General features: G+C 43.3%; 1 protein-coding gene and 1 pseudogene across 10 annotated transcripts in view; both read right to left on the reverse strand.

Moving 5' to 3' along the window:
* SNAP91 (synaptosome associated protein 91) overlaps positions 1-24,616 on the reverse strand; it is a 797,825-nt gene that overhangs the window by 495,729 nt on the left and 277,480 nt on the right. For all 10 annotated transcript variants that reach the window (XM_078648151.1, XM_078648145.1, XM_078648146.1 and 7 more), the window contains exon 7: positions 5,787-5,898. In XM_078648151.1, the coding sequence (XP_078504277.1) occupies positions 5,787-5,898 (112 nt within the window). The remainder of the gene's footprint in view (positions 1-5,786; positions 5,899-24,616) is intronic.
* On the reverse strand, positions 22,418-22,940 carry LOC144761481 (sigma intracellular receptor 2 pseudogene; annotated as a pseudogene).

The raw sequence follows: 24,616 nt of genomic DNA on the forward strand, positions 1-24,616 counted from the left end.
TCTGAGACGGCTGCAATGCATCCAGAACGCCTCTGCACACATGATCCTCGACATCCCTCGCTGCAGCCACATCACACCCCACCTGAGAGACCTGCACTGGCTCCCGGTCAACAAGAGGGAGGATAACCTTCAAGCTCCTCACCCACGCACACAAGGCATTCCACAACACCGGAACAACGTACCTCAACAGACGATTCAGCTTCTATACCCCCACTCACCAGCTCCGCTCCGCTGACCTCGCCCTCGCCACAGTCCCCCGCTTCCGAAGAGCGACCTCCGGCGGCAGATCCTTCTCCCACCTCACCGCCAAGACCTGGAACACCCTCCCCACCTTCAGCAGACCCAAGACCTGCTGACCTTCAGAAAACCTGGCTTTTCGAGCAGTAGCAGCATTCCCCACCCCTGCGCCTTGAGACCCTCACAGGTGAGTAGTGGGCTTCACAAATTATATTAATGATTGATTGATTTAAACCCCAGAGACATGGGGAGAATTTATAAAAACGGCCTAAGAGGAGACTACTGTACTCCTGCACCCCCAAGCACTTCTTGCGCATGTTGGTGTTGGCCCTACCCCTCATTGGAGCACCATGTAAGAGAGAAAATCAAATGACAAATCCTTGCCGGACATTAGGGGGTGGCTTGCTTATAGGAGTGTCTCCTGCCACTTTCCATTTTCTTAGCGGCCGCAGGTAAGGATAGTCAGGGGCATGAGACGCTACCTCTCCCAGCTGCCCTGCCAGTTACCCGCTTGAGCACCTTGGGAGGAAGCATTTCCTTTGCTGCTCCCTGGTCAGAGGAGCTGGTCTCCTGTTCCCAGCAGGAAAGGCTAGATATGGCTGGGCCTTTGCTTTGGATCCGGAGACGATTTTAAAAACTACCTGTAATTCTCCTGAGTCATTGAATTAATGACTCCAACTAAGTTTTTCATTGATTTTGAAGCACTCCAGAGGTGGAGCTATTTCTCTAAAGCCCCGGAGGTGAAAGGACCAGATAGGGGTTGGTTCACGGCTGCATTTAATGCAACCTGAAATGTAAAACAATGATTCAGTCACAAGTGTTGTTGATTTTCAATATTTTATTTAAGGTATATTGATAATAATATTTGGTAAACTTTGCCTCACTTTTATTGACAATAACAATTGCAGTTTCAACATGGCTACTGATTTCAGTGAGATGATGGCAATTCTAACCATGTGGTTACTTTTCCTATCATGCGGTAACCCCTTGGCAAAGCCAATAGGCTTTCCTTATATTTTACCACAGTGAAAACTCGGCAAAGCCACTAGTCCTGCTTTGTTTCAAATGATACCACCATACATTGTGATTTTAGATTGTCACCAAAGGTATTTCCATCTGCCTGGTGTATATATGCGTTAATTAATGCATAATATTTAGTAGTGTGTGTAATAAATGCACTAACTGGACAATTATTCATTGAGTGGCGATTTTATTTGCCAGAAAATGTCAATGACTAGCCCATATTATTGAGTAGGCCTTGGACTGCTCTACTTCACTACCCTGAGAGGGTCAAGGGCTACAATTGACCCTTGGTTCCCTCACCTCCTGCACGCTTAATAACCAGTTTCTTTTAATAATTATAAGTAATAAATGTTCCACTATTCTGTGTACCAATATTTCTCCCAATAAAACCGGTGCCCAACCTCTATAACTCATGTCATAAGAGCTTTAAGGAGTGATGGGGTAAAAGGTCCAAATCCCTTACTCGCCACAATAATGAGCATTTAGTTTATTCTTTTATTCTTGCCCTAGGCAGGGGGTACAACCCCTGACCCACTAAAGTGAGCATGAAGCAACAAGTTTTTGCTAGGGCAAGATGTATTCTTCAATGATTATTCCGGGAAACAATTCCAATAATTCACGTGAAATGTTTGAACATTTATTCGCACTCTGTTCGCCAGAGTGGGTGAGATGAGTGAACAGCTTTTTTTTACGTTTTTCACCCCTTACACAGCCATCCGACCTGGGGCTTCCTCAGGGCTGTAAGTACATTGCACACATTCAGTGGTATTTGGTTGTTGTGTTTAGAATAATAAGGTTGATGGGTCTGAGGCAGGGTTAGGGATAAGGATTTTAAGGTACATGGAGGGAGAGGGAGAAGTTAGACCAAAGAAGTAAGGGTGGATGGAGTGTATCGAGAGGGTTTGGTCATTATAGTTACAGTGTATGATCAACATAGGGTAAGCACAAAGAGTGGAAGAGAAAAAGTAAGCGGATAAGAAAAGAGAAAAAAGATAAGTAGGGGTTCAGTGGGGTGTGTGGGGGAGTGTGGGGAGAAGAGTTATCCATTATGGATCAGTGAACATAGATTTAGGCATACATATGTTGAAGGAAGTTTTTCACAAAACATTAGCATTGCAAGTGGTCCATAGATAGTTCAAATATTGGGGCCAGATAGATGATTGCAATTAGTAGAAAATGAGAATCGCCCATTGTCAGAGGAGCTCATAAATTAAATGATTCAAGACAAACATAGATTCAGGACAGTGGTGTTCACTCATCTCACCCACTCTGGCGAACAAAGTGCGAATAAATGTTCAAACATTTCACGTGAATTATTGGAATTTTTCCCCAGAATAATCATTGAAGAATACATCCTGCCCTAGCAAAAACTTGTTGCCTCATGTCATAAGAGGCCTCCCAATGGGTGCAGAAATACTGCTTTCTCTGGTTGGGCAGAGTAGGGTGTTTACTTCTGATCTTTTTGCTCTGAGGAGTCAGAAAGCCCACAAGACCATCAGGAAAAAAAGTGAGAAATAGAATGGGGATCGGGAGTTTGCTTACACTGACACTGCGTCCCTTACTTATGGGTGCCACATATTCTTCCCACCTCCCAGTGGAGGCAGATTGGTGGGGGGGGGGGGGGGGGGAGTGAGAAATAATCTCTCTCTTATCAGCCCATAGGCCAGAACCATATGTTATGTTATGTTATGTTATGTTATAGAATATTTTGTAGCGCGCTCTATTACTCACGAGTATCCTGGCGCGAGGGGAGGATGTGCGAGGAGCAGAGAGGAGGGCAATGGAAGCGTTTAGATAACCAGGTTAAACAGATGGGTTTTTAGGCCTTTCTTGAAGTGGACTATATTCTGCATTGTGCGGAGGTGGAAAGGGAGAGCATTCCAGGCTCTGGCTACCAAAACAGATATAGATTGACCGCCCAACCTGGCAAACTTAAATCTAGGAAGAACCATTCTACATTGGTTGACAGATCTGAGGCAGCGGTTGGGAACATAAAGAGCAAAACGTTTCCTCAAGTAGTCTGGTCCGAGCTCATGCATCGCTCTGAACGAGAGAACCAGCGCTTTAAAAAGGATTCGCTGTGCCACCGTAAGCCAATGGAGACTACGCAGGTGGGAGCGGACGCTAGACCTCCTAGGAATATTAAACAGGAGTCTAGCTACCGCGTTCTGAACCACCTGGAGCCGTTTGATCAAATAAGATGGTATACCGGTAAATAGGGCATTCGCGTAATCCAGCCTAGAAAGAATAAGGGCCCGCGACACTGTCTCTTTGGCGTCTCTTGGCAGTAGGGGAAGAAATCTACGCAGGGCTTTGAGGGTTCCAAAACAGACGCCTGTGAGTTTTTTGATGTGGTCGTCGAACTTTAAATTATCTCCGAACCACACCCCCAAGTTCTTAGCTGGGCCGCCCATAGATTTAGGACAGGGAATGTCATGTGGCCATAGAAGATCTCTGAAGTTACTGGGGAAGGTTCCATAAAAAAGGACCTCTGATTTGTCCTCGTTACACTTTAATTGAGCTAGTGCCAGCCAACGGAAGACAGAAGAGAGGCAGTCATGAACAGCCGACGTATCCAGATTGTCACCTGGACAGGTAAACAAAAGTTGGGTGTCGTCGGCATAGGCCATAATTTTTGCCCCAAAATGTTCCGCCAAATAAATCAAAGGGGTCAGATAAACATTGAACAGCAGGGGGCTGAGTGTAGACCCCTGCGGAACTCCCGTGGAGAGTATCCTGGGCTGAGATGCATGTGGTGGCATCCAAACCTGCTGCGTCCTATTGGTCAGAAATGACATCAGCCAGTCCAGGGCTAGACCAGAAATGCCAATAGCAGAGAGCCTGGAGAGGAGGAGCCCGTGGGGGACCGTATCGAAGGCGGCAGAGAGGTCCAACAAAATCAGCACCGCTCTGCCGCCTCCGTCCAGGCATTCCCGGATGGCCTCCGATACCTCCACCAAAGCCGTCTCGGTGCTATAGGCTGTCCGGAACCCTGATTGAGCAGGGTGCAAGGCATGCGAGGTCTCCACGAAGTTGTCTAATTGACGGAAAGCCATTTTTTCACAGATTTTCGCCAGGGCCGGTAGTAATGATACCAAAAAAAAAAAAAAATCTTGCTTGCCATGGGGATGAGGATGGTTTATGCCCCTTGGTGAAGGAAGCACTGTTTAGGGGTGGGAGTATCAACCTATACCAGGACAACAAATAACCACCCCATTTTAATTTTAAACAATCTATCCCTGGCATCCAATGGCCTTTCAACATCTACCAGCCCCAGAGCAGAAAGACACCCAAGGATTTAGGGGGTGGGTTTTGGCCCAATTTTAGGACAGGGCAGACTTTACCGCATTTAATATATATATATTCATTCACAGATGTCTAGTGGACTTTCCCACAAGATATGCCCACTGAGTAGTACAGTAAAAATAATTGAGCAGAGCAGCTCTTTTTACTTTGTTTGTACACTGATGACATCAGTACACCTTGCTCCCTACCTACTCATCATCCAGATAATAGGTTCTAGCCCAGCAGAATGAGTTAAAACTATAAAAAGAAAAGTATCTGGTGTTAGCATGAAGAGGAATTTCCTCTCTGCAGTGGAAGAACGAGACGTTCAAATCTTCCACACCGCATAGTGTGTAATGGTCAAGAGCGCCTTTTAAATGGGCAACAGTAAATTGGATTCACTTTATAAACCATTTAAACAAACCTCAAGGGGGCGAGAGATGTTTGGTTTATTTATTAAGAGAGAACAGTAGCACATTTTTCCTAGGCTAATGCTTTAATATAAACTACAATGTCATGGTCCTATGCTACACATTTCACTGAAAGAAGTCCTAGTGTGCCACCTTGTGTGGAGTAAAACATAGTTTAGCGCTATGCATTGCAATTAAAAGGACGTTGAACTCTCACCCATGGAGTGTGGCTTAATTCTTCTTCAGATATGCTTTATGGAAAAGTGACATTCACTGGAGTAATTGGAGGAATTGTGCGTAATCAGTAGTAAACTTACTAAGTGTCATTGTCTGATAAGTGTCTTTGCAGCCCACTTAATCTCTCCTTCAAATCCTTAAAGTTATAAATAGGCACAGAGCCAATGTGAAATGGTGGAAAAATATTGTAATTCACCATACTAAGAAGGCAACTACTTTAATGAACTTACACCATGACACATTAGTGGTTATTTTCCATTTTCAATTTAGAGGTCCACTGTGAACGACAACCAGCTTAATTGAAAAGAGCATTGGAAAAGTGAATAGGTGTCTCCTTTGATACAGGCATTTTTGTTTTCAACAAAAGACCACTGTGAATGCACACACTTGTCATCTATGGCAAACACACAGTGAAATTTCCAAAGCATACAGATTTGCACCGCTTAGTAAAGGCTAGACATATTGCCATTACTAAAGCTTGTGTCTGTTATCGTGCACTTTTGTAGATTCTAAATTCCATGCATCCCAGATCTATTTAATGCATTGTTTAAATGCTTCCAAACCTACAGAGAACTGTGTGGTATTGTGACTTACCCAATAAATTAATTATTCCATCATTGTAACATGCAAAAAGCTTGATAAGATCTTTAAAAAGAAGCATAAAAGCAGCATTTATTACACCATTCGTCAGTTCATTTGGATGGACCTGTAACAAGAAAGAAACATATAACAAGAAGTGAGCACATCTCACATTGGACTTATTGAAAGGTAAATAAATTGATTGCTTCAGAACAGACAATACAAGCTTCACAATTATCAAACCTGGTGTAGTGATCACAAGGCATTAAAATGCATAGTAACAAAATGTTTTCATATTGCTATACCTATTATAGTAGTAAAATTAAACTTCATTGTGTTATACTAATATTGTGTTACCCAACTTGTCATTAGCACGTCAGAAATTGCAGTTCCGTCAACTTTCATAACATGAAGCTTAGCACGTCAAGGAAACTAAAGATGTTTAGAACATATTCTTAGAAGTGAAGCACTTGCAGCCTTTGGGTTTAGTTTCCGCTACAATTTCTCTATCAACTTTGTGTAGTGTAGTTACTATATTCCCAATAGGCTCTGCGTATTGGAATAATATACACTTTAGATTTGACATAGGACTGAGGACAGTATGTCTCTTTCGAGTATACTAAACTTAATTGTGTGTGCCAGCTAACTCAGTGGGACCTAGAAACGTTCTTGAGTAAACAAGAAGGGATTAGTTTCTGACAACTGCATAAACAGGATAACTTTGTTTCCCCTAGAACCGGAACAATATCTTGAGAGACGTGGAAACAATAGAGAACTATTTCACTCAGTCAATCGTGCATGCTTCGTTTCTACAGAGTTTTGCACAGAAATAGGGAGACGGGCGTTTCAATAAAAGAAGTTTATTGAACAGTCTTCTTTCTCATGCAAGAGAGGTGAACTGCTACAATCGAATATGCCTCTTTACTCCGCATGCAATTAATCCGCATGCTGTCACAACGACAGCATTGTGACAACGCATACCATTACTCCGCAAGTCGTTACAACGACTTGCGGAGGGGGGGGCGCTGGATGTTGGAATAGTAAAATTTACTATTCCAACTCCAGTCTTTGCGGACTTTAAAGAAGGTGTTGGATTTTAAATCCAACACCTTCACCCCACCCCCCCCCCCCCACAAGTCGTTGCAACGACTTGCGGAGTAATGGTATGCGTTGTAACGACCGCGTTGTGACAGCATGCGGACTGACGGATGTGGGGTGAAGGTGCTTCACCACTACAATCGTGAGACAGAATGCGAAGTATAATGCGTACAGCGTAAACAGTAATATGAAATAATACTGTAATAGCATTGTCTGTTGCTATGACATATATAAAATCACATACATAAATAACAAAGGCTAAAATATTCAACTGGTGCTTCTAAAATACGCCTACCCCAGTGTACCCAACCTAGGTCTAGTACAAGGGAAGAAGTAGGTGTTTGTCTTTAGCATAGGTTTAGTTTTGCCAAGAATTGCCAAAGGTTTCTCTTGGTTCTAATCAGCTCCATACCTTTAGAATGAGAGAGGTTGGTATCTTTGTCTCGGGACTCAATTTCCCAACACCCCCCTCAAGGGGAGTCAGAAACACTGCAGGTGGATTTCTCGGTAGGAGGATGACAGCTTCTTGTCAGTGCGTCAGCTGGAGAGTTGGCTTCCTTCGGCACTTGCTGTAGCGAGCTGCGTTGTGCAAGTAGGTAGTCGAACTGCATCGAACCACACCGTGCTTTGCCATAGCAAGTGAAGGTATATTTATAACTTGAAGGTGTTTAGGAATGCCGGTATTGACGTAAAGTCAGGCATATGAACGTCATGAAGGAACCCCTAAGTAATATGTGTTCATGCAAAATAAATGAGTTCTTGGAGAAATCAATATTCAAGCAAGGGGAAGTCCCTAACGGCTTAAGAGTCTGGTTTTCCAAGAAATCGTGTGACATAGATGAACAGATGGAAGTAGCCATGCCTGTATTTGGGTAGCATGGACTATGCCTAAATAAGGACGGGATTTCTATACCTATATAAGGTCAATGTGAATTGTACCTATCTAAGGGCATTGTGAGAAAGTACCATCTTTCTTGCCTTGGTATGCCCCCACTTTTTTCTGAACTGCTGATGTGCTTTGACTGAGTGTGCCCTGGGTTCCTGCCAACCAGGTACCCAGGGCCTGTGTTCATTCCCTAAAACTGTGTTGAAACTAAAACCCAATTGGCATCTCTGGCCACCTATCAGCCCCTAGTAAATGGTACCCTAGGCACCTAGGGCATGGTGACCAGAGAAGACCCCTGAGGGCTGCAGCACTTATTGTGCCACTCTCCGGGGTCCTGTACTCTGACACCCACACACTGCCTTTGCAGGCTGAGTGTCTAACAGAACTAAACAGAGTCGACATATCACACATCCCTGTGTGCCATGCCCACAGAACCCACTGCCCTGGCATACTTCAGTCAACCCTCTAGCTGGGTGCCCTATGCCAGAGGTGTGGGCACAGGTGCATGAGCCCTGTGTCCCTACAGTACCCAGGGCCATTCCTGGGCACTGTAATTGCAGTGATGCCATTGAGAGTATATGGTGCTGGGAGGTTGTCATTATGAACTCCACAGCACCATAATGGCTACACTGAAGACCGACAAGTTTGGTACCAAACTTCTCAGCACATTAAACCCGCACTGATGCCAGTCTGGGATTTAATGTAAAGTGCACCAGAGGGCATCTTAGAGATGCCCCCTGAAAACCTAACCTACAATCCACGTCTGGGCTGAGTGACTGCAGAGGCTGCCACACAGAAGACATGTTGCTGGACCCCTGGTTGGGGAGCCGCCCGCTCTCCTGGGCCTGCAACAATGCACATCCTGGGCGAGGTGCTAGGTCTCCTCCCCCAGGATGGGCAGGGGGAAGCTTCAAAGGCATGCCGCCTCTGTGAGCTTCTCCAGACCATTTTCTGCACCCAGCAACTGGCCCCTTACCAGTTCTGACCCCCACTCTGGCGGGAAGACTGGCAGGAAAAAACTACGTCAGGAAGGTGGGTGTGCCAGCCTATGCCAACCCCACCCCTCAGGTGGGGGAGACTAGGTGAAGCACGACCCCTGGCTCCGACCATCTTGAAGATGGGGAGCCCTGCCCAATCACAGCTAGGCTCCTGCCCCCTCCCACAGGAGAGGAGCAGGCTAGGGGGTGTACCCACCCCATGACAGGGACCTATTGGTCACTGCCCTTGCCCTACCTGTAACGCCCCTAAATTCAGTATTTAGGGGCTCCCTGAACCTTCTGTCCTCAGATCCCAATACCAAAAGAAGAAAGAAGATCAAGAAGAAAAAGACCCGCTGCGCAGCTGCTAACAGGACGACAACAACTGACTTGGACACAGCCCTACCGGCATGTCGATCCTGGAACCTGCTCCTGCCTAAATCCCGGCGACTCCTGCAAACAGCAACCTTGGGACACCCAGAGGACCTGCCTGCCTTGACCCTATTGAAGACTGGGACTCCCATCAGCAGAGGCTCTGCTGCAACAACCCCCCTGGTGCCAGCCAGGAAGCTCCGGACCAGCCCACTCTGCACCCGCCGAGCCCGGCCCGTGCCAGAGTGATCCAAGACCACGAGGATGTCCCCCCGGTGACTGGGACCCGAAGTCCAGTGCCCAAAGACTCTCCTCGACGAACCAGGCGACGCCTGCAGACTCAGAACCAGGGCCCCCCCCAACCGCGACCAGCTGAGGGTAAGCTTTTCCGACACCCAAAGACACCCCTGCACCCGGCGCCCAACAGCCCCTTGTGCCTCCCTTTGGGGTACCTACCTGTGCTCCAAGATCCCAACTTATCTCTCGACGTGCTTGTCGCCCCTGGAGAGTCTCCGCCCTCGAGCTTGCAGCCTTTGTTCCCTTTTGACCTTTTCCATTGGATAACATTGAGCGCCCGAATGCTCAAAAGCACCCTGCACCCAGCCGCCCGAGTACAGCTGGCTGTGCCACCTTTGTCCTATCCTGCTTCCCCCTTTGCCCTGAGCAAGTGACCAGGAGCCCAGCTCCCACAGCCACATGGCCTGCTAGCCAGCAGCCACCAACCGGAGGCCCCCCGTCTCCCATTGGATAACATTGGGCCTAACTACCTCTGCACCCGGCAGCCCCTGCGCCGCTGGGGGGTGAAGCAACTGTACCTACCTGACCCTGGGGGACCCCTGAGTCTATGCCCAGAACCACAATTTCACCAGTCGAGGCCTCACCAGGAAACCGGTAACTCACTTACCTGCCATTGAATAACATTGACTGGTTTGACTCGAAAAATCTTCTGTCTACTTTTGAAAACTTGAAATATTCATATAAAATCATCCGAATTCCGAATTCCGAAATACTCTCCTGTGATCAGGAGAGGAGCCAGTACTGTACCTTGTAGCCCAGTGCTGAAACGTAAAAGTAATCCCTAGCAGGTTTACTAGTAACTTGTATTTTCTCCAGATGAATCCATTGTCTGCTTTTCTATGAAAATTGTGCCTACTTTTGAAAACTAGAAATATTCTTTAAAAATCATACGAAATACTGAAACGTAATTACTTACCTGTTTTGAGTTGAGACCCCAGTGCTGGCCCCAGGAGACCTGTACTGGATTACAAAAGTAACGAGATCGTACTTTACCTGCAACCTGAATTTTCTCCCATTGGATAACATTTCCAGATTTCTGTTGAAAAGTGTCAACTTTTAAAATAGCTTTTTATTCCTGAAAAATCACTACAATACTTAAAACGTTTTTGCTAAACAGGTTTCAGCTTAGACCCCAGGACTGAACCTAGGAGCCAGTCCTGGGATTACCAAAGTAATCTACAAAGTAATCACCTATGTTTGTATAAGGAAATCCATTGAGCTCAATGCTAAATTGTGTGTAGAATTGTGTTGCCTACTGCAACCCCTGTACCTATTGTCTTTCCAAAGTGTATTGCCTTTCTGCAAAGTACTCATCTGAGGCCTCTTATACTGAGCAGTATATTTTTGATGCCTGTTGGTTCTAGAAATACAATAACTAGATCTTTTGATATAAAAACAATTGGCCTGGAGTTCAGTCTTTGAGTGTGTGAAACATTTTGCTGACTGAGTGTGTACAACAAATGCTTTACACTGTCCTCTGGTACTGCTTTAATGCTCGACCAAGCTGCCACTTTAGAGAGTAAGGTCACACCTGGCTTTAACCTCTGTTATACCTCTGGGGTTTGTGGACTCTATACACACTCTACCGTATTATGGTCCTGTATATATCGACCCACTTTCTCACAGGCATGAATCGGGAAATTCATTCGGAATCTAAAATCGAACACAACACCAACTCCACTTTCTTATGTACGACGTTACTAAATTCTAAACATGTTTAACATATCTAAAACATATTTACACATGAAGTGTGAAAACTCACCCGAAATACATAAAAAAATGCATTTGAACACATAAAAGATGCATTGGTGCTGTACGCATTTAAGCAATGTTCCATTCTAAGCATATATTCACATTTGAATGCTAAGCAAATGAATCATGAAAATATACATTTAAGAAATGGCTCATAAACACAGAAGAAGAAAAAAGCCGAAACAATTTAATGTCAGATTACATAAAATTGTATGTGGACAAGGTCATATATTGTCTCTGGAAGTTTTTCAAAGAATTTTTGTTCTTTATGAATAGTTCTACTTTAAGCAGATTACTTGTGCCAAAAATAAAAAAATACAAATTTGGAAAAATAAATCATCATAGGAAAAAGAGTTCTAAAGTTAGAAATTTGTTTTGAAAAATGAAGGTCAAATTCAAAGTCTCTCAGAACAGTGTGTGCCCAAATCAAAAGTCAGTGTTAGGGCTTGGAGAAAACATGAAATCTTCTATGTCTGTTGACAAAAATTCATCTACCATTGTAGGTGAAAGCTGGATTACCTCGTTCAGGAGATTAACCCCACATAGATGCGAAGCATCGCAATCAGCATTGGTCACATTAGCAATGTTCGTAATGGATGATACCTGCACGCCTGTTTCCTCTTGTACCTCAGCAGTTGCAATTTGCGTCTGTGAGATCTCAATAAATGCAGTCATCAGAATTGTTAGCCGCTGGGGACAACACAGAGCATGGGCCCGTTACCGGTTCAAGCAAAGTATCAACATCCTTTGGCATGACTGATGGGAGTGTGAGACATGTGTCAAACATGCATTCTTCTCCGCATAGCAGGCAGCGTAGAACAGGTAAGATGCAATCCTTCCAAATTGGTCTGAATGACAGAAACCATGTGGTATTTAATTCTCGTAGACGAGGTAGTCCCAAACTTTTGGACGATGCGCTCACGACACTTCATCACCAGTAGAATTGTCTCCATGGAGAACTGGGTGTCGCTGGTGAATTGCTTGCCATATTGCAGCAGTAGGAGTAAAAATTGTATCCGTGCAACGGGTCCCAAAAGAAGGGGCAGTCCGCCAAACACAGAGTACACGAAGGTCGGAAATATTCCTAGGACCGCTTCAAAAGGTGCTAACAGTCCAGAAAATAGGTCTTAAATAGATGTACAATACCGCTTGTATCAGACATGTTTAAGGTACGACATAACATCTCTGAGAAATGTATAGGGCAGTTTGTAGTTAAGAGGGCATTTATCTCGGCAGAAGTCCTTGCGACTTGTAGATCACAAGTTTCTTTGGCCGAGGTCACTGGCATAGTTTTTTGCAAAAGAATGGCTTTCATTCTGCTTAAAATATCAATTCATATAGACGAGATGTTCAGTGAAGGCCATAAAGGCGACTCCCTTTCTGTCTTGGTTTTTGGAAACAATACTTGCATACAGCAAGTGACCCTGGCTGACACAGTTACTAGATATGGTATACCTGGCAACATGCCACAGCAGCTGATGCTCGTTCAACATGAGGTAACTTCCATTCGAAAGTTGTCCAAAAATTGGATCAATCACTGCATCTGGTGAACCTTTCAGTTGATGGGATAAATTGTTAGAGGAACCCTCGCTGGCCCCGTGTAAGTTTATACCCTGACAAAGGAGAGAACCGCTTAGTGCATTTTCAAAGTTTTTACCGCTAAGAAACACTTCACGGCCCCCACTCCAACATCTGTGTGTGTATGGTAATTCCCAGGATGTCTTGTTGTATTCTTTACTCAACCTTTCATATGTGCCTGCTGGTATGTGTTTTTTGGCAATCCTGAAAATGGAAAATTGTAACAGGCAGAGTGATTGTTCCATGTATTATCCATTCAGTAGCTGGTTTCTCTGCTACCGTAAATGGCAATCTTTCCAGTTTTTCAATGCTCAGCACCGTATAGTCTGATGCCCTTTGTTCCAATTTGATTTGTTTATCGGTGAGATTGAATTCTGAAAACAGTGACGTAGTATTGTTTAAACACCAAGGCACATAGCCTGAACGAAGGTTTTGAAACGTGCAGACTAATAGCATGATAGAACGTAATTGCGACTGACCATGTTGCAACATGACCAAGTCCTGTTCCATAATGTCTATGCAGAAGACATTATGCTGTCCAATGAATATATCCTGGACGACAGAGTTGTTAACCCATTGTCAACCACAGAGAGAGTTATCTTTAAATGAATACAATCAATTTCTAGTATTATTTCTGCAGTCTCTGCTTGCGTAATCTTCCACGCTTCATTATAAGCAGCATAGATATCATCATATATAAAACGTTTATGACCCGGTTTTCTTGGTCCTAGCAAGAATTCCCTAAAATCAGCGCCAACTTTAAGTAAAGATAAGTGTTGTTTTACATCCTTAAGTGTAGATCTTTGTAGCCAATCAAGGCAGAGCTTCCCTACAGTGTCTGTTGTTACTATTCCATGATGCGGTCTTTGAACATATCTTGGATCTGGCCTATTGAACGTGAAACCCTGTGTCATGTTCAGAAATCTTTCTTGACAGTTGTTTGTGTCTGTGGGCAGATTAACCATTTATTCCAATCTGGATCTGTTCTGTTGTGATGCAAAATAGTATGTACGTCGACCTCCACCTCTGAAGTGTTATCGCTATCAGGTGTAGGTATGGACGGATTGTTCATGTCTTTGATCTTGGCTAACCCAAGGCAAGACGTCTGTTGGACAGTGTCATTCAAAAACATAATTTGCTCAGGGATTATACAAGCTCTACACATAGCTTCTATACCCTGTACCTGCCAATCTTTTGTACCCCAGACAGTTTTTGTCTCAATGTTGTTTTTCCAAAAGTCGAAACATAGTTTAGAGGAGTTGGGCATAAAAGGCTGCAGAATAAATCTGTTTGGTATTTGTCAACATACTTTTCATTCCTGTTTTGTTTACATTTTTAAAGTAAAACGATTCTGGATTGGATACTTTGAACCCTGAAAAGTACGGAAATTTCATTGCAAATATTTTTGAGCTACCCTTTGGTGACGTAGGACAATGTTCCCATTGGTTATAGATTAATACATTTCTAGGATTTACAGATGTGTGCAAGAAATGATGACCAGAATGATTATAACAATACATTTGTTCATAGTCTGATGAACCTTCTAAATATTCATGATTTGTGAATACTGCAGACATTTTTAGGTCTGACATCATATTATTAACAGTCGCGAAGTCCCAATCATCGGAAAAGGTATGTGATGAAACCAAGTCACTTAATGAAATCTTGAATAAGTGTGGAATCTTCAACAGGTCCGACTGGCCAAAAATGTCATATTCTGTTTTGTCCCAAGCTATACCACCTGGTATAGGAACGGCTGTGATATTCACTGATGAAAAGTCTCTTTGTTCACGATGGGATGATTTGTGTGGCTTTAGGAGTAAGTTGACATTCTTACTTGCTGTGTCCATTTTGACATATCTTCCATTTATCAGCATCCCCAGAGTTATTACCAAAGTCAACCAAAGTAAAAGAAAAAATACACCCAACACAATCCAAAGTTCAATCCATGGTGAAACCAGAGAAGTAATGTCCAGGTGTTGAAAAAAGTCTGTTGCTTGTTCTTTCAAAATTCTTTTCGCTGGCGTCATTTCAGGCTCACTGGGATCCTCAGAAAACGTATCAGTTAAAGTAATAGCCAGAGGCAGTTCTGTCAATTGTAGGGATTGCATCAGGATTCATTGAAATCACTGGAACCACCTGATCACTTGTTACTTCATTGTACACTGGAGCTACTTAGTTGTAGACAGGTGTTTCTTGACAGACTGTTATTTGGGTCTCAAGAGGTACAAGTTCCATTGCTTTGTTGCAAAGTCCTTCATTTCGCACTGCAGATTTCTCAAAGCTGAGGAGTCTCTCAGTTTGAACCTCTTGGATAGTAGCTTGAGGAGTGAGTCTGCTACTTGGTTGGAGTCCACTTGGCCTACTGCTTAGTATCGGCCACATAGTGTGGTTTAATCAGGTCGATGGACACAAACCTGTTCTCATTTTTACCAGCAAGGGGCGGCAGTTAAATTGTTCTTGATCCATGGATTGCTAGGACAGGTACTGGTTGTCTGTAAGAAGGCCCAAATTCCTTCTTGTCAGCCATCTTTTCTCTGACTAGATCACCAAGCTTTGGGATCCAGACAGGCCTTGCTGGGACGGTCGGTTTTTCCTCAGTGGTGGTTGGCTTCAGGAACACGTTGCTTTGTTTCGCTCTTAGTTCATTTAAGTCCTGTAAAACAGCCAAACCATCTTTGAGATAAAAAAAATTCTGGTCCACTACTGATGTCTGAATCGACGTCCGCGACCAACATTCTTGTCCAAAAAAGGACCTCATATGGAGTGATACCCCCTAGAGAACTCCTTGGCAAGTTGTTAAGACTATGTTGGACACTTATTTGATGTTTGACCCACCCGTCACCCGAACCTAATACCCTAGCTGTTCTAGATTACTTTATGTTCCAGTTTATTCTCTTCACAACCGAATTTCCCTCAGGATGGAATGGACTAGAGAACCGCAATTCAACGCCCAAATTGGCCATGGCCTCCTTGTAAGCTCGAGAGCTAACCGCAGGACCCTGGTCAGAATGTAGCATGCCGACTGCGTATGTGCCGATAAAGACTCGCAAATCTTTTATAACAGTTGAGGCCACATCCAAATGAACCTTGTCTTAATATTTGTGGGATTGCATGTGTCCACAGGGACATCGGCGTGTAGATTGTCTATTGCTGTCTAACAATGGTGTCTGGACTGGACTGGCTACACAGTAGTCCGTTATCTAGCGGCGTTCTGTGCTTCGATCTCTATTGCAGTCTATGCAGTCAATGACAAACATATGAATGTGAGCATTCATTCCAGGCCACCAGTACGTCTCTTTTATAGTTAATATCGTTTTAGAGATCCCTTGATATATCAGACCTTCTCCCAAATATGCTTCGTATATCAAAGCTACTCTACGTTTCCTGTTTGGAATTAACCTATCCCCCACTCCAGGGATTTGATCAAAAGGAACGCTGTTTGCATCAATTATATATATGAGTATTTGAGTGAAAACTTATTAGGTAACACTGCCCCGCTGCCTTTGCATGTAGCACTGACAGCCAACAATATTTCACTGTCTAGGTTAGTTTTTGAACTAGTGATTGCAGCTACGGAAGCCGTTTGCACAGCTGCCTTCGCAGCTTCATCAGCCAATGAATTCCCTTCAACGTGAACGCCGTCATGTTGATGACTCAGCATATGCATCATGTGAGTGTTTTGTAGTCCTTCTCGTAACTGAACTACTTGTTCCCAAAGTGTTTTATGCTTGATTGTGCCACCTTTTGTATCTTTGTAACTGTTTTGAAGACAGTTTTGCAAGTATTCATTGTAAGATTGAACACATGAATACGAATCACACACTATGAGTGTGGGGAATTCGCAGTCCATATTCTCAAGTGCCATCTTAAATTCTTGTAGTTCAGCTCACTGGGATTGAGCTTTAGTGACCATTGGTCTGAATTTGCCACAGTGCCAACGACTTTTAACGCCGCACTATAGGCTTGTTTACCCCCGTAGCGGGTTGAGCTGATCCGTCAGTATAAATTATACATTCATACTGATCAAGAGGGAGAATTTCAGTAGGCAGAGGACATTCTTGTTCGTATTGTAGAAATGCTTGTGTTTTTAAATAAGGATAAAAAATGTATTCAACATCTGTTGCAGTAAGAGAATTAACCCATTGTATCCATCTCGGATGTAAAGCTTTAGCATTAGGAATGCTCGCTTTCGTCACTGCTTCTAAGGCAGGTACAGGTGTCACGATCATAATGCGTTTTCCCTGTGCAAGGGCGCTTTATTTTGCTACAGCAGTTTGAACAGCTGTCAGAATTTTTTCTGTAGAAGTGAATTTCATTTCTGCTTGAGTGTACAAATGTGATTTGTAAGCTATTGGTACTTTTTCACCTTCATTAAAAGTTAAGTAGGTGAATCGTATTGACCCGAAATTATTCGGATCACTAAGTTGCGTACGTTTACCCGTGTTTGCAAATGTTTTGTTGCTAACATGTCTGTTTGCAATGAACGCAAAGTTTCTGTGTTTTTGTGTCCTGTTTTAAAATCAGGTTTGATTAATTCGTAGAGAGGTTAAACACTTTCTGCGTAATTTAGAATGCATGTTCTTCCGAAGTTTAGAAAACCTAGAATGGACTACGTTTTTCAGCGTTTTTGAAGGTTGGAGCAGAGCACACTTTTCTAAAAAGTTGGCTGCCAGGCTTTTGCCTTCACTAGATAACTCATATCCAAGGGAAAAGACGTTTAGGTGGGCAATTCTTGATTTCTTAAAATTGAATTTGTACCCTTCAGACGCGAACCCCAGTATAATGGTGTTCACCCTGTTCAAGTGCCTGTTCAAGTCATCGTCTGTCAGATAGAGGTCATCTACATATGACAATGCTTCGTCATCATAGATTTGTAGGAACTGTGTTACCCTTACTGAAAATAACCCATGACTATTCTTGAATCATTGAGGGAGATGACAGAAGTGATGCTGTGTCCCCATTATTGAGAAAGCTGTCAAATACCTACTTTTTGGTGCAATGTTTTCACAAAAGAAACCATTTGAAATATCTAATGTGGTTTTATATTTTTTACGTACAATGTTATTCATTAATGCTGTACTGTGTGCATTTTGCACTGCAAATGTTTTGCAACAAGAGTTTAGATATCTGTAATCCAAAACTAGACCATATGTATTGTCTGGTTTGGAGACAGGAAACAAAGGATTGTTCATTGACGAGGTGCATGTTTCAATCACCCCCTAATATTCAAGTTGATCTAAGATCTCCCTGACCTGTTTTTTAGCTTATTACTTAACTGGGTACTGCCTTTGGTGAGTTGGTTGATTTTTTTAGCTGGATTTTGTGGTGAGGGGAATCCTCATCCCATTCTACGTGATTTTTGTATAATGCAGGAGCTTGGGCGACTGCCCATTTCCTGGCATAGGTATATTTTAAATGTATTGGAATATGATTAGAGAAGGCTGGCATAATGATGTCTTCGCCATGTGGGCACTCCCTGACAAATTGTGTTGGCCAGTCTTGTTCAGCTAGAAGAATGTCATAACTCTTAGAAAGTCGCTCCCAAGAGTGCTCTCACTTTTCTAGGTCTGTCTCCCTCCATCCGGAGTGTTACTTCATATAACTTATGTGGAGACCTATCCCTGGTGTTCGCAGTTTCAACTTGGATGTATCCATTCAAGTCCACTGTCTCCAGAAAATACTTCAGGTTCTGGCGAGCTATTGTGACCTCTGCTGCGCTGTCCAACTTTATCTGAGACCATTCTCCGTTCTTGAGTTGTGTCCTCAATATCCTCGGCATGTCTGGTTTTTAGACCTGCTACCTTCTTTTTTGTGAATTGAGTTTTCTTGTTTTTCTGAAAGTGTTGATCGTCTTTGGACTTCACGCGTTCTTCCTTGTTTTCTGACCGTCCTCTTATTTCGGTTTTCTGTGACGAATTTTGAAGGGTACGAGAGGACCGTATATCAGTATCTTGATATCTATCAGGTTTTCTCAAATTATCCCTGAGGTTATACCTCCTTTCAGAGGGCTCCTTCGGAGGAGACCTACCTCGGGAATGAGAACGCTTCTCTTTAGAAGTTGGTTTGGTGTTTTCCCACTTCTTTATAGTAGGAGTGTTTTTAGTAAAGACTCTAACTATATAATTCTATTAAATTTTGTATATTACTAAGTAAGTCCTCGTCAGACATTGATTCAATGTCAGGGTCAGGCGTGTATCCGGCTAGAGCCGACCATATAGCTTCTGGTCTACCTAGTGGAACGAGCCTGGTAATGTGATTTAAATGTTTTAGGGCCCCTTTAAACCAGAGCTCATGCTCATGCTCCTGGTATGTGAGTGGAATTTTAATATCCTCGAAAGGAAGGTATTCCTCTGGTGGATCATCTTCTTTGTAGAAGTGAAGTGTGTCATTGGATGTGCTTCAGGGAAGACTATCCATGAATAGAATACCTCTGTCTGGTGATATTCATGTGCCTCTATCACAAAAACTGCCCTACCACTGCTTGATGTTAGGCCATGTTTTATAAGTTTTATAGTAATAGCTTTCCTTAAATTTAGAGGAAAGGAAAAAGCATCCTCGTCGGTTTGTTAGAAACCTGTAAAGTTAAAAGCTGCATCGACCGGATCAGCCGTAGCTCCACCAGTTTCAGTGTTGTTGCCGTTATTCGACATGTTTTAATGAAATCCTGCAGAGCAAGTTTCAAGGAACCAAAGATAAGGTGCACAATATTTTGGAATACTGTATCCTTCAACGTTTAACAAGCCAAAAAGCTAATCTATAGGATTTTTCGTCCAACTCAGCTATGGCGGATATTATCCCTTACCCACTCCAGACGTCTATTGGAGTTTTATGGAAAAAGGGGTCTCTGAGAAAAGCACGACTGAGTTACTCCAGTATCTAGTTTTAAATTAGAGCCTTACCAAATTGTTGGGCGCCATGTAGTGTAGTTCCTATATTCCCAATAGGCTCTGCTCATTGGAATAATATACACTATAGATTTGACATAGGACTGAGGTCAGTATGTCTCTTTCAAGTATACTAAACTCAATTGTGTGTGCCAGCTAACTCAGAGGTCACTAGAAACTTTCTTGAGTAAACAAGAAGGGATTAGTTTCTTAAAACCGCATACAACTTTGTTTCCCCTAGAACCAGAAGAATATTGTCAGAGTTGTGGAAACATTAGATAACTATTTCACTCAGTCAATCGTGCATGCTTCATTTCTACAGAGTTTTGCACAGAAATAGAGAGACGGGTGTTTAATTACAAGGGGTTTATTGAACAGTCTTATTTCTCATGCAAGAGAGGTGAACTGCTACAATCGTTAGACAGAATGCGAAGTATAATGCGTACAGCGGTAACAGTAATATGAAATAATACTGTAATAGCATTGGAGCTTCACCCCTAACTCGCTTTACCCTTCCTTTCTACTGATGAAACTAGAAAAAAAAGACAGCAACATTATAGCACCAATAGTATGTTTTACTGCCTTTGTAGGTGGAACCCTTCGTTTATTCACTTGGGGAATATATAAAGCCATTAGTAATACCAGCACCATAAAGTTTCTGAGTCTCTCAGAAGTTCCTGGAGTGTTGGCCCATTGGTTAACAGTGGAGAAAGGAATGACTGTGAATGTCACTTGAAGGATGAGTGCCTTCTCATGTAAGCCCTATAACTTTCTTTGTGGATCAATTCTTGGGTCACGAATGAGTTAGGAAATGTTTGTGTATTGTGTTGTGTTGTATCTAATTCCTGCTTACAGCATCCTTATGTACGAGTAAAATAAATAACTATGTCTGGGCATTCAGGTTACTGTATAGAATTACTTCAGTCATTCTGTTCTATAGTACTAAACCCTGTAACACCTGCTAGCATAAGACCGATCGCTCACTGTTGTTACCCAGGAGAGTCAAGTGTACACAGTACAGTAGTTGATTATCCAACTGGAGTGCATTGGAACCTGTGACAAATAACACATAAATGTACAAGCAATCCTGAACAGTAATCAGAATATGACCATGGACTCAGAGAAAAGGCCCCACAATGGATAGGAACTGTTTCTGGTATCAAAGCTCCACAGCCCACAAAAAAGGATACAGTGTGGTTAGAGACTGCAAGTATTTCAGCTTGGTTATGACACGGGTGCACATCTGACAAATTCTGGGTCCACGATCTGAAGAACCTCATGAAGAGCTTCCACTGGGAAAACCCACAATATCTCAGTCCTAAGTTACCAACATGCAAAGTTAAAAAGTAAACTATTTAGTGGAGGCTGAACTAGGTAAAATGAGAGCACGAATGAGGGGGTATCCTATATAACCCTCCAGAGCCTAGCCTACACCAAACAGAATAAACAGAGAACTGGCTCTAGCAGGAATTTATTTAGGTGAGTTACAATAAAGATAACATATTGTTTGTCATCTCAACATAGAATCATTCATCAAGCAATTAAATCGAATCCTTAGACTTTCTATTAATTCACAGTTTTTGTAACAATGTATTTATTACATGATAATATTTATAAGTGTCTGGGGTTGTTTTTTGTTTTTTTGGTCTTTTTCAGAATGTTTTCATTGAATGGAATGCGGTATAAACTTTAATCATGATTTTAAGATTGTACACATTAAAACAAATTATTACACACCATCAGATTCTTGTTTATATAAAAGATCCTTAAGAAAAAAAAGAAATGTAATGTTAGTGTACATTAAAACATTTATATCAAAAAGAGCAGCAAAAGAAAGGGACAGGTTACGATTATTCGTATTTAGGCCCACATGGGACAATGAAACAGAAGAACACTTAGAAGAGGAATTTGCGAAGGGAAAGAATTGAAGTGGGATTACTAAATAAGAGCATCTCACAATCCCCTTGCACTCTGGAAATGTATGGTATTAGGCGAAACTGTATCAACATTTACTTGAAAAACCCTTAAAATCTGGACTTGAAACACAATTAGTAGAATTACATTTAGTTTGAAATTTTAACTTTGGCCTATACCAAATTTCTTCATGAACTCAACTTTGATTTAGCACCTAAAATAGCCGATTGAAATTCGAAAAGTGACTGTGCCCACTTGAGGTCATGGCAAGGTTGAAAGTTGCAGCTAAACCGGAACTGTCACAGAAAAAGTATCATTAATATAGTATAAAAGGATTTCAAACTAAATGTAAAATACACAGATGGCTAGGAACCTTGGGATAATACTTTCTCACTAAACGTTTCCAACTACAAGTATTTCCAGCTAAGTATTTTGAAGTTTTAACCTAGATTCAGAAGGTACACAGAACTAAATCTAAAGTCTGGTCCAACGTACAGGCAACAACCCAGGAACTTGAATTTTCAAACAACTGGAAAGAGTTACTAATTGTTCCACCATCTTCTGAAATTTTAAGTTTTGGAATCATCCCCCCCCCCATCTTCTGTACAGGGGCTGGTCATTATGTACTCCAGCAAAAAGTGGTACATAGTGTGTAAAGGTGTAGTGAGTGCAGTTTTTGAGAGCCACAGATGTTCCAGATACAATTCACAGACTTTCATGAATTTACATACACACAATTGACAAGGGTAAAGGCTGTGCAAGGTCATCATGAGAGTTCAGTATGTTGTGGGTACCACAAAAGGACTAATGGCAGTAATATTGCTGGTGTGTTTGACATGAACCGTTCATCTTAGTACACCTCCTCCCCCCACCAAGCGCCTCCAATGGCAGCCATCTTTACTTCCTTTTCTTTTTTTCCTCCTGCACGTATTTTGGGTTGTAAAGCATGGTATTGAGCAGCAGCAGTGGAATCAGCAAGTATGGGGCGTAAAATGACAAGAGTCAAGCGCTCATTTTGGGTCACTGGCTTCTGTGAGGACAGAGGTAAATCAGCGAACAAAACATGTGCAATGATGGGCAGGACAGCCGTCGCAACGTGGACGGAGTAAATAATGGCTGGGATGCGGATCCATTTGCAACCACCTTTATAGAATGCATATGTTGCCACATGGAAAAAGGGCAGCTGAAGGAGAGCTTCACAGTACACAAACGTCAGGAACCACACTGGGGGGTCTTGCATTAAGGGATCTTTGAAGTTCACTGTGTACCATTTCAGCAGATCAGTCAAGCAGACCGGGTAGAGCCAGGCAGGCAGGAGGATCTGCAGGTCCACGCCGAGAGTGATGGGGATGTGCAAGAAGAAGTAGAGGTGGAAGATCCACTCCAGCAGGCGGGTGAAGGAGGCCATGGCGGCGGGTCACAACACACTGCACTGGCACTGCTACAGGAGCCTGAGTGTAAAACAAGCGCAACCTCCCCTAAACACACGCCGAAAAAAAGCCCAACCCAGGGACTGACGACGACTGGTTCAAGCGCACACACAGGAGGACCCGTCCTTGTTTATTATAAGCCCAGGATTGAACCTCAATAAGTAAATGCATTTTGAGCAATATTTATGTTAAAAGTTCCCTTTTTGACTGCACGATAATGATGCCTTGATAGATATCCAGTATATTTTTCCTTTCTGACAATGATGATTTATTTTCTAATTTTGGTTTATTCTATGTTGCGATCTAAGGGTCCAATATTTATACCTGGTGCCCACTTTGAAGTAGGAGAAGCTTCTGGAGGTCCCCCTTCAGAGGTGTCTGGAATTTCCTGCCCCAATCGCAGTTTGTCTGGGAGCACAATAGGCTAGTGTGAAGTGTGTGGGCTGAGCCAGTGCCTTTGGCAAGTGTGGTAGGTGACAGTTCTGCCCTTTATCAATTCAGAGATGGCCCATCCTGCCAATACCCAGACCCTCTATTGTAATGCTGTCTGGGAGAGATACATAAACGCCAACTACACCTGGTTATATGATCTAGGAACAGGCTGCAGGCTCCAAATGGTTAGGGCACATAAAATGTCTAAACTTTCTTAAAGCAGCATTTTTAGAATTGTGACTTAAAATCAGACTTGGAGGAGGAGCTTTGCGGGCATCCATGATGGTCGCGTGAGCACAGAGCTCCCGAGACCCGCGCCGCCCTTCGCAAATATCCTGCATATATCCTGATTCTGAAGATGGGCTTTTGAAGGCGATCTTTGGCTGACCTCAATATCCTTTCAAAATTGAAATCGGACGTCGGGGGACATTTTTACATCAACTCGTACTTTTACGGCCTGCCCCGGGACGGGCCGGGGGCTCTGCTGATCTTCAGGCCGAGGAGTAGTTGAACAACAACGGCCTGAGGGGTCTTCCCCAGGCGGCCTCACTTCAACTTTCAGTTTCACTTTCCTCCTCCGGGCTCTGACTGACTGGCATTCCTCTTTGATCTACTCCGGATCCGGCTTGCTTTCGCTCAACTGCTGAGTGCCTTCTTCCGTGAGTGTCTGGCCTCCAGCCCTATTGGCACTTTCTTTACTTTTGCCCCATTTCGTGTACTTCTGGCCTCATTGTGATCGGCCATTTTCAGCAGGTCTCGAGGGCCCCTCCGGGGCACTGTCTCCAATATGGCCACCAGACCGGACACTGAGAAGCGCAAGACGAAAACGCCTCTCCGTGGGGGGCAAACTCAAACTAATGTGATGGATCGCTACACCCAGCCTAAGGGATCCCCCAGTGGCACTGGCCGTACTCCTGAAGACTCCACGATGGATCTTGCTGCGCCCACGGAGGTATCGCTTCAAGACGTCATGAGCGCCATCACCAGTATGAAGGCCTCCATGGGACAACAGTATGAGGCCCTCGCCTCCAAGATTGATACGGTGGCTGTCGATGTCACGCTGATTAGAGCGGACCTGGCGAAAACCAATGAAAGGGTCAAGGCGTTAGACCTGAAGACCTCCAGCCTAACCACTGATGTCACGGAAGCACAGACTGAGATTGGCAACTTGCGTTCTTCACAGGACTTGGTGGCCCGTCGGCTTGAGGAGTTTGAAAATAGG

This window comes from Lissotriton helveticus, chromosome 6 (assembly GCF_964261635.1).
Source record: "Lissotriton helveticus chromosome 6, aLisHel1.1, whole genome shotgun sequence".
Lineage (NCBI taxonomy): Eukaryota > Metazoa > Chordata > Amphibia > Caudata > Salamandridae > Lissotriton > Lissotriton helveticus.